The 10825-nt window shown below is 34.3% G+C and overlaps 1 protein-coding gene across 1 annotated transcript; it reads right to left on the reverse strand.

Moving 5' to 3' along the window:
- LUM (lumican) lies at positions 1–10495 on the reverse strand. The gene is made up of 3 exons (XM_027895354.1): positions 10093–10495; positions 6354–7248; positions 1–651 (listed from the first exon to the last, which is right to left on the reverse strand). Exons 2-3 carry the CDS (start codon positions 7228–7230, stop codon positions 497–499), a joined length of 1032 nt encoding a protein of 343 aa, XP_027751155.1. The 5' UTR covers positions 7231–7248; positions 10093–10495; the 3' UTR covers positions 1–496.
- Positions 10496–10825: the final 330 nt, after the last annotated feature.

Raw genomic sequence — 10825 nt, forward strand, 5'->3', positions numbered from 1 at the left:
CTGAAAACATATTTTCATACATTTTAAATTTTCTTGGATTGTTAAATCATTTTTTCCCTTATCATTGATAACGACATATAAAAGGTATGACAATTAATAACATTGGAGAGGAATCTTGTATTTACACAGGCCAGCCCATAGTTTTCAGTATAACCCATGATGAAACTCACATGACCTCCATGTAAGTCTGGAACCAGCTCACATGTACTGCATGCATGGACACAGATTTCTCTGAGTGATTTTCACTCATCTAGCCAGATGAAAGCATATTTTGCACTATATCTGGTCCTTCTTGTGCTTTCTAAATACAAACATTTGTAAAAATAAGCACACATTTCCTTAAGGTCACCAAGTGCATGCTAAATATTAACAAACAGAATGGATAATATGCAGATTGACACTTCTTTTAAGGCATATCTTAATTTTAAAGCACTATCATGGTGTGTTATTCCTGTAGTTATGGCCCTTAGAAGGGAATTGGATAATCGCAGGTATCTCACTCCAGTGAAATCTCAGCAGCCACCCGAAGGCAGTTGTACATCTCCTGTGGCAGGTCAGCCCGAGTGAGATTGTTTCCATCCAGGCGCAAATGTGTGATCTTGGAATAGGTTGTTGGTCCAACTACCTTACAGAAGCTGCTCAGTGGGAACTCTGAAACAAAGAGAACAGGAACAAGAGAAAACATGGATAATTAGTACAAGTAGGATAAAGTCATTTTTTTCTGATTTTTTAAATTTTAGTTGGGAATTTTGCCCTTCATTTATTATACTATTTTTAATATTTTGCATATACAGTGATGCACATCCCCATGAGTTTACTGGAACTTGACAGACTTGTGTTAGGAGAGGTTCATTGCATTAGCTGTGAGAGGTTCAGAATTTCAAAACTGAGTTTTTCAAGTGCCAAGTGCTCCAGGTACCCATTTGACTGTCATACTTCAGAGTTGATATAGAAGTCTAATCTGGCATTTAGATGAAAGGAAAAATGACTCTCCAGTAAAACTGGAGATGTAGAGGGAAGAATCAGTCATGCTGGGTACATTATGATGGAAGGGTAAAACAATATTACGTAAGATATTGAAGGAAGTAAAAAGTTTCTGAAAAAACTGAAACCATGATATGGTTACCTTACTCTTAAGAACAGGCAGTCCAATAAGTGTATCTGTATTCTGTATGTATTTTACATGTGCCATTTTGATTTGCGGCTTTCAAAATGAAATTTGGGTCTAGGGTTGGAAAAGAACTTTACATCTAAATTGTGTCATTGAACTTTTCCAAATCAGGATTAAAAGATGAGTTTTAATGTAAAAAATGCTTATAAAATATTTATATATATTATAATTTATATATCATTATATATATCATCTCTAGTCAGTTGAAGTATTGTTTGGTTCATATAACACCAAACAGATCTTGAATAGAAATCTGTCTTGTAAACTCTGATCAATATTAACTATAAGCTAGAAATTAGATGAATCACTGAAGTTCTGTGCTCAGTATATATAAGGACAGACATACACATATTATAGGTCTCTTTCATGTAAAGACCTAGCCTCACGAGAGAATGTGTGTGAGTAAATCTGATGTCCCCTCCAAACCATATTGTGCAATTCTGAAAAACTGGTCTTTCATTCTCACCTGTGTTTCCTTTGAGTCAGACAGATAATTAGTCTAATGAAAAGCTCCATGACTAGTAAAGAAGCAGTCTGAGAGACTGGTTCCTCTTCAGGTCACTGACATCTGGCCAATTCACACAGAAAATATTTTAAAGGGACGAAGGGACTCCTTCAATGAGCCTGTATATCACTATGCAGACAGATTTCACATTTTCAGTTGCTTCTAAGTTGCAAAAGACTAGCTCTCATAATGTCTGAGAAATCAAGTTAGCATTCTCAACATTGGATGCCATTTTAACTACCAATCATATGTAATTCATGGACTTTTGAAAACACCGCATTATGTTTCTTTTCTACATGGCTATTTAACTCATCTAAGAAAATGTGATGACCTATTTCATGTTGTAGTTCTACAGGAAGTGAAGAAAGTAGCTTTCATACCTCCACATTAAATTCTGGATTAACATTGTATTCTTCCAGAGCTGGCATTACAATAATCTTTTGTCACTGATGAATCTGGGCTTTTGCAAACTAAGTACAAATATACAGGCAGCTCTTTAAAGCATGAGAGCTTAGGTAAATTTTTGAACAGAGATATGATGTTAAGAATGGATAAAGACTCATGCGTCTTTCATAAAATAAATTGTTTTGAGTAGGGATTAAGGATTTATAATTCAAATATCATGATCACCAATTTGATTAAAGCAAATCAAAACAGTTTCTTATATTTTGTTTAGTGTGCAGCCTTCTTTTGGAAGGGTAAGAGATGAATAACCTCTTTTGAACAATCCGCATCATAATATAGTAAAATTTTAAGACCTCAGAACAATTCTGATACTCTTCTGATTCAGAATATACCAGCAGAAATGAACTGGTGATTCTTGTGACTAAAGATCATATAATCTGAGAGATGTTTATAGGATTATTTCTGTGTGGAACTTTACTGAATGGAAACCCAAGTTCCTGAAACTTTTAACTCATTTTCTTGTCTATACTGTTAGCTATTTAGATCCAGTTCTCTACAGAGAGTTTGGGTTTAATTTATAAAGTTTAAAATAAACATGAGTTCTAATACAGATTTTTTCTTCACGTTCAGGAATGACATAGTAAGTATATTTTTGTTAAAGGCAGATATTAAAAAACTTTACAAATTTACTTACTTGGTTGGGTTTTTTTGTTCCATATTGTTACTTTTGAGCATATATACTAATGTTTGATTGCAAAGAACTTATGCTTATGCAAGTTGGGTAGGTGTTTAACTACTCAAAGGACATTAACTTCATACCTATAAACCACAAAATCTAACTATTACCAAAATACTCGTCTGTGTTGACTATTTATGATCCTGAAACTACATGGAAATGGACAAGGATCTAGTACTCAAAGAAGTCAAAGGAACTCTGTCATGGACTTCAGTGGGATTTTGCTCCACTGTTTGAATTTGGGTATTAATTTTTTATCCAGTTCATATAATTGTCAGTTGTTAGAAGTGTATTAAAAATGTTTAGGTTTTAATTGCAGTCTTCACTAGCAGAAAATAAGATAAGAGGGTCTTGTGAGTGCACTTGATGTGCTGTTACCTGTATGATCTGAATGGGAACTGCAATCAGTGAGATCAGAGCACTGTTGTATAAAATATCTCAGTAGCTTACTTCCTCCTTTGTTACATTTATTCATGTTGCAGGTGTTAAAATGTCTTCCTGAATTTATAACCAAGATCAGGGGCAGTGTACCTGGAACTTTTCCCAGATATTTTCCCAACACAGAATTCCTGCATAAAATGGACACTGAGAGAATAAGAAGGGTTGGATGAAAATTGGATTTGTATCTGAACAATTATGTTCTCACCAAAAGTGTTTGTTGTCATAAGAAATTCTGATATTCTAACATACTACCTGAAATGTGTGGGAGAAAAAAAATGTAAGTAGGAGCAGGTGATTGTTTGATTGAGTGAGCCGCAAAAAGGACCATCAAGCACCTCCACAACCGACTCTGTTTATAATAAGTGCAATTGTGGTACTGGTCCTGATCCAGTTAAAGGACTGGAGCAGAATATATAGCTCCCCTTACCTATCCTCTGGAACATTTTCACACTTTTTATACTCCATATACATAGCATCTGCTTGCTGAGGTTTCATGTGGGAGCAACAATTCCCTCCTTAGTCTTTACAGGTACAAATGAAATATGGAGAAGTCCATCTTTGGACCTTCTTGTATCACTGAACCTCTTTGATTCTCAAATTTTTCCATCCTCAAAGGGTGTGTGAGTCTGCTTGTGTGCATGCACAATGTGTCTATATAATAATAATGGCATCTTAAAGCATGGTAGATAACCACTGCTGTTAGGTTTGAGGTATGGAGAAAGCAAAGGATTTTATGAATCTTCCATGGTCCTATGCTAGCTTGGAGGTCTAAGTAGCATCAAGTACACTAGATGAAATATATATGTGACACTTACATTCAATATAATGGATGTGCTTCAATTTATTAGTTAGAGATCAGAGGAGTTACTTTGAATTTGTCTTCTTTAGTTTGTCATCTACTTTACACGGTGCTTCTTGCAACACAAAGATGACAGAACACACTGAAGTCAATTCTGCTACACAATTTTAATGTCTATAGCTCTCAGCTCTTGTTCAAATAACTCAGTCACTTGAAGGTATTTCTCAAACAGATTTTTTTTTTTATGTATACCAGTCCATATGATTGTAGGAAGTTCATGGTGAAACTCATGGACAGTAATTTAGACAAATATTTCTTTCTGGTAATATCAAAAAAGTTGGAACTGATTACACCTAGACAAATATAAATGTTGATTCTAGCCCTAAGGTACCTGAGAAAAAGGGAACCCTAACAAATTAGGAACTATGGAGAAATATATCTGTGTTAGGTTTCAGTTTAACGTAAACTTTGAACTATGTATGGGTAATCTGAAAGATTATACCTTTTGTGCATTTTAGGAGGAATTATCATTACTCCTTATACAAACGTGTTTCACAGCATATGTGTACCATGGGCCATGTATGGAAAGGAAGCTGGCCTTTTTTATGATCATCCTTACACAAATCACTGGCAAATTATAATAATTTATTAAACAAAGAAAGTAGTCATTTGTTTAAGGCTTAAAGATCGATCAACTCAATTTTCCAGAAGACTAAGCACTCACAGCTGTAGGTTAGGTGTAGTGAATAGTGAAATCCAAAGGCTTTGATTGGACTGTATCCTGTACTTCATTAAATACTGTAATTAAAAACCATAATGATAATTTCACACTAATTTTTATCCCACATCCTCAATCAACATCTTAGGGAACTCAGTACCATGCTTGTGAAATTAGATGGTCAAGAAAATTGATTATTGAAGTCTGTTATATTTTATGGTAAAGAAAAAAAAAACATAAAGTAAATCAGAATTTTCTTGCATCAGTCCATAAGATAACAATGACAGTGCAGCAGTAACTGGTGCACAACCACTTCTCACACCATCCCCCTGGCAGTATAGCTTTCCTTGCAAAGTTAAATTGCTGTTGTAGTCCTTGACTTGAAGGTCCCTGGAAATGTGAAAACCAGGCAAGCTTAGTACATCCGTATCTTGCAGAAGGCTCAGAACAGTTTTTTTAAGTAGGGAAAATTAACTCATATATCTCATGAGAAACTAAAATCATCATTGTTAACTGTTTTAGGAGTGACAGAGTATCAGGTGGAGTTCCACAGGTTGCTGCAGTGCCTTAGGTAGGAAGTATTAACTCATTGTTTTCTTTCATCAAGACAAGGAACTGAGATGCGCTAGAAAAGAAAACCACCATAACATTGAGGAAAATGTGAAATATGGTAAATATAAAGTATTGCAAAAGCTTTATACAAAAGCTGGTATGTTGGACAGATCTCCCTCTCCATCGAGGATCACCACTGGCAGGTTTGCAGATAGAGAGCTTCTGACATAATGACGAGATCTCTCCGGGTCTGCAACACCTCCTTGTGGACCCAGGAATAGGACAGCCTTGTAAAAGCCCTGCCTTAGTAGAAACCTCTGTAATCTCATGCAAAGTGTGACGTTAATTGACTTCAGAAGGAACACTTTTCCAAATCATTAGCAAATGGAGACAAGCTTGCCACTTGATCATATGATGTGTGAAATGGGAATGAAAAGAAAGACCAGGGACAGCTCTTTGGATTTCAAGATAGGTTTGGAGGGATACTGCAGGAGACAAGGAAGGAAAGTAAGGCAGTTTCTTTGTTGTATCTTTTTCACTATGTCTTGTACCTGATACCTTATGAATTTATTGTTTTCTCTGTCTCCCATCCCTCCAGCACTTTCCCTATCAGCTTCCTGAAAGGTTATGCATAGCCTTAGCTGACATTTGTCTCTTCTTGTTGATTTAAGAATTCTGAACATCTTTTGCACTTATCAAACTTTGTGCAGATTTTTCCTCAGTTGTAAAGGAAAACTCCATTGGCTTCTATGTAGTTACTACGATTTACGTGAGATTAAAATTTAAGCAATAATTTCCACTTTAGTATGAAAACAGAAATTTGTCTCTTTAAGGATATTTTGAGTTGCTATTAGATAAATGTCTGTCTTTTAACATTAACATGGGTAACAGTCAGATAAATGTCAATGTGTTAACAGTCTAACTAGTACCATTTCTTTCAAAGCAGTTCATCTATCATTTCAGATACTTGACCATCAGTGTCTAGTCTGTGGTTAACATTAATGAAAATGTGCAAATTTAACTCACTGTTAATTTTGTTGACTTGGAGGTAGAAGTTTTCGAGGTTCTCACTGACAATTGGAATGCTCTTCAGTTGATTGAAGGAGAGATCCAACTCAACCAGTGATGTGATATTGAAGACATTACCTGGTATTCCAGAATCTGTTAATTTATTGTGGGATAAACGCAAATATTGCAGGGTTTTGAAACCTTGGAAGTACTCATCAGGAACATTGGAAATCTGATTATTATCAAAATACAGCATGAGTAAGGAGTGAGGCAGTCCTGTCGGTAGCTTTGTAAGTTGATTGAAGCTTAAGTCAAGATACAAAAGTGAATTCAGGCCTTTAAAAGCCCCAGAAATGGAATCTGCTTTCAGCTGGTTGTTCTGGAGATGAATGACAGTCAGATTCATCAGCCCCTCAAGTGCACCAGGGTTGACTTTTGTGATCTTGTTGTGACTTAGCTGCAGGTCATCTAGAGTTTTGGGGAGTGGTCCAACAGCTTCAGTCAAATTGTTGTAGTTAATGTGAAGTTTCTTCAGATTCTTTAGTTTAGAGAAGACTCTTCCCTTAATTTTTGAATTTTCCAAATGGTTGTGATCTAGGATCAGCCACTGTAGGTCTGTTACATTATCGAACGTATTCTCCTCAATTCCTTCAATCATATTGTTTCGAAGATAAAGGTATTTTATTCCACTTGGTACAATCGGAATGGTTTTCAGCTTAAGATTGTCACAATACATGGCAGATGGGTAGCTTAAAGGACAATTACATTCTGGGGCACAGACTGCTGCAGATGGCCCAAAAGGATCATAACCATAATCATCTCCAGGACCATAGTCATACTGGCAAAAAATGCCACTAATCAGTAACAGTAAGACAGGTAGGGAGTCTAAAGTCATCTTTCTAATGTCTTGTCCCTGTATGGTGAAAAGGAATAAAAAAGTTACAACTTTAATTTTTTGTCTCTTTCAGCAATATTCAAAATTTTACCACACAAATTATAATTTTATTATTATAATTAAAATATAATTATATTTTAAATTATTATAATTAAAAACTAATTATAATTTTAAGATAATGAGGCTTCTTGTTTAAAGCTATAAATTAAGAAAAAATATTGGTTTGTTAGTATTACATTGTTGCTACTATAAGTGTACTGCCTCTGTCTTATTATAATCTACCTTTGTAATGCAAAACTGCAGACCATTCTGTTGTTATAAGTAAAATATTCTTTACATCTTTCTGCATTCATTAAGTCTCTAGAAAGATGATAAAGCCCAGGTTTTTCAAACTTAACACAGAAGAACTTCAATTTTGCTGAAGGCCATGCTCAGAAGCAGTTCCACCATTTAAATTCTTTTGAGCATTCCTAACGTACTGAATTGCCTCATATCTAAACATGTGATTATTTGACTTAAGTTTGAAAGAGACAGGGAAGTTACAAACTGAAAGTAATGATCTGCTGTATTGTATGTTTTTAAGATATGTATAGCTTGCAATACCTTTTTCTCATGGAATGTGTGCAATAAAGCATGGTCCACTAAGTTTTATACTTGCCTAAAGAACAAATTAATAGAAATATATAGCATAATATCTTGGACATACCAAACAACCCATATTGCATATGTATGCAGAAGGATACTCTATCAAATATGAATCTACACTGAATCTGAATCAACTGACTTTTAGATAGGGAAAATGTTCTTAAAAATTCTCTATATAACAAATATGTTGATTACATTGTGTGTCCATTCTAAATCAATCAAACAATGAAACACTGGCTTCACATAGACTTACAGTTCACATACAGCAAAGGGACATTAAACATGCTTGGGGATATTTTGCTGTGATTCAATATGAATGGCCTCACCTTAATTTTTAAGGCCATATATTTGTCATTAAGTACTCCACAAGTTGCTGATTAATTTGTGAAGATTAGTATCTTGCTTATATTTCTTACTACCTAGATAGATATTTTACTGGTAAAGTAGGTTGAGAATCAATAAAGTCAATGAGTTTGCTTTGATTTTCACCAGTAAAAGATAAGGTTCCATGTACTCAGCTACTGTTCAGAGAGAGAGAGGATTAGGAAAATCCTTAAAACCTTTTTGTTCTCAAGTAATTTCAGAAAGTATGTGAAGCCTACAAACAGACCATCAGATACTGATCTCAGATCTGGGCAATCTTCCAGCAGAGTAAGCTAGCCCCTAAATAAGGAATATGATTGCATATTTTTTCCATACTGTTGGTCCCATCACATTTACCCCATAACAAATCCCAGGATATCAGTGTAATTTCCTTTATCTGTTCTTCATTACTGCATGAGAACATTCAAACTCAACCTTCATTCCCCTGTTGGTATCAACAAGTACAGCTGGCATGAAAGCAAAGACTGCAGTAACATAATTCAGGTCATAATTTGGTCCTATTCAGGTACTAAACATTAAGGAAGGAATACAAAATGCTTCTGTATTCAAAGTATAAAAGAAAGTGTAGTGAACTTCTAGGACTACATTCTTTGACCTTACAGTGGTATTTTTTACACATCTACGTAATTTTATAGCCTTAAAGATAAAATGACACTGTAAATTCAAATTCTATTGCTCTCCTAGTTTCGAATTTTGTTTGTAATGTTAAGTTTCATTATTGATATCATAGTCTGACAGTTCTTTAAATAGTGAACAAATTTTAACTGTTCTAAAGATCCCTGGAAGTGATTAAAATAACAAGTGTTTTGAATTAATTTATCAACAACATTTTAGAATGTATGTTACATTTCTGTGATTCAAGGGCATATGAGCATGTTTGTGGTATAAAATAAAAAAGTACATAAATAGTGTTTTTGACTTGTTTTATTAATGAATTTCTCATTCAAGTATCTAAAAATTTGTCTGTCAGAATTATGTTAATAGATCATGTACACATGCTTGTTTGTTGCACTGAATAACATGAATCCAAAAGATAAAATCAGAATGCATTCTTAGACACTTATCTTACAACATAAGCATGCTTGAAATAATTGCCTGTGTTTGTTCTAAGCAGTTATATTGTAAAATACCTGTGAAAATATTTGTGAAGCAGCTCAGGAAATCTGTCAAATCATACTAAATGTAAATCCACGATGTTGGAAAAATGCTCACTAAATTAGAGTAGACATACTATAAACTATTTTTGATCTTTTCTACACTACCTTAATTGTAAAGTTGTTGTGAAACAAAATAAATATAAAATTATAAGTCAATCAGCTTTAATTCTGTAGCATAATTTGTTACACAGTTTGGAAAATATTATATTTTTTTAAAGTTTCAACAGTATAGTTAAAATTTGCCTTAAAATTAACTAAAAAATTCAAAATACCTATAGTTTTCCTCTCATTGTTTATATGATTAATTATTTAAATATCAGGATACCATGCTTTTTTGTAGAATTAAGCAAATTGTTTTAACAAATGGAGTTTATGGAGCTTTTACTTACAGATTATGAATGAAAAAATATACAGTGAGTACTCTTAAAAATTTCTTTGCACTGTATATCAACTCTTGTTCTGAAATAGAATGAAACAGACTGCAAAAAGATGCAACACTGATCTACAAAATATGTGAAGCTGTTTTAAGGAAACCAAGAAAGCGAATTCACTAAGCAACTGCTGATTTGTGCTCAGTTTACAAATTGGCAAACTTATCCTGTCATGTTTTCTTGTTCCCATTGCAGCTACATTTAAATAGCTGAACATTACAGTAAAAACATGCAGCAGCACTTACCTTACTGCCTCGAAGCTGCTTTCCTTAATTCCCAGAGCAGATGCAATAAGGGACTGTATTGACCAATATATGCTCTAAACAGTGTCAGGAGGTAAAAGTCTGCCAGATCCTCTGTGTTACAAGAGGGGAAAAGAAAAAAAGCCCTAGTCACGCTGTTCTCTGAAGCTGCTATGTCATCATGGTGATCTTGTGGTGTCGCATGTACAAAAATGCAGCTCTCTAATGAAGTGCAGGTGGACACCATATTTCGTACAAGGACAACCCATCTGTTATTCCTGGAGGATGACTGAATGATATTTCACAAACCTGAGAAAGTTTATAAGCCATAGGCTTGTACAGTAATTTTTGTATTTTAGAGGGAAAACATTTTAGATTGTAAAACAAATTGCAAACAATCTTTTGTTTTCCAACTTATTTTATACTGCTAGACATGAGCTAACACATAGCACTCAGACCTCAATGCTGCTGGGCTTCTTCAGCCAAGTGACTCATTCATTTTTCTGCCTTTTTCTTTAACTATCTTATGACCACAGTAAAATATCCTTAATAGAAGCTTTAGTATAAGGATCAGATGCAAAAATGCAGCATTATCTTCCATTCATAACCTTTTCCACATTACATACTGAGTTCAAAGATTCTTCCGCAAATCATTGGAATTTATTTGGTCTGGAGATTTTCTTTGGTGGTTGAATGTATGTTTGTTTAATAAAAACACATCCCAGGAATGGTTTTT

The sequence above is a fragment of the Empidonax traillii genome, unplaced genomic scaffold, assembly GCF_003031625.1.
Source record: "Empidonax traillii isolate 1590-97213 ecotype Southwest subspecies unplaced genomic scaffold, ASM303162v1 scaffold458:size851334, whole genome shotgun sequence".
In the NCBI taxonomy this organism is placed as follows: domain Eukaryota; kingdom Metazoa; phylum Chordata; class Aves; order Passeriformes; family Tyrannidae; genus Empidonax; species Empidonax traillii.

Coding starts and splice junctions, on each gene's coding strand:
- LUM (XM_027895354.1), bottom strand. CDS start 7,230: ATGACTTTAGACTCCCTACCTGTCTTACTGTTACTGATTAGTGGCATT. Junction 652..6,353: donor CCAAGTCAACAAAATTAACA/GTGAGTTAAATT, acceptor TCTTTGTTTCAG/AGTTCCCACTGAGCAGCTTC.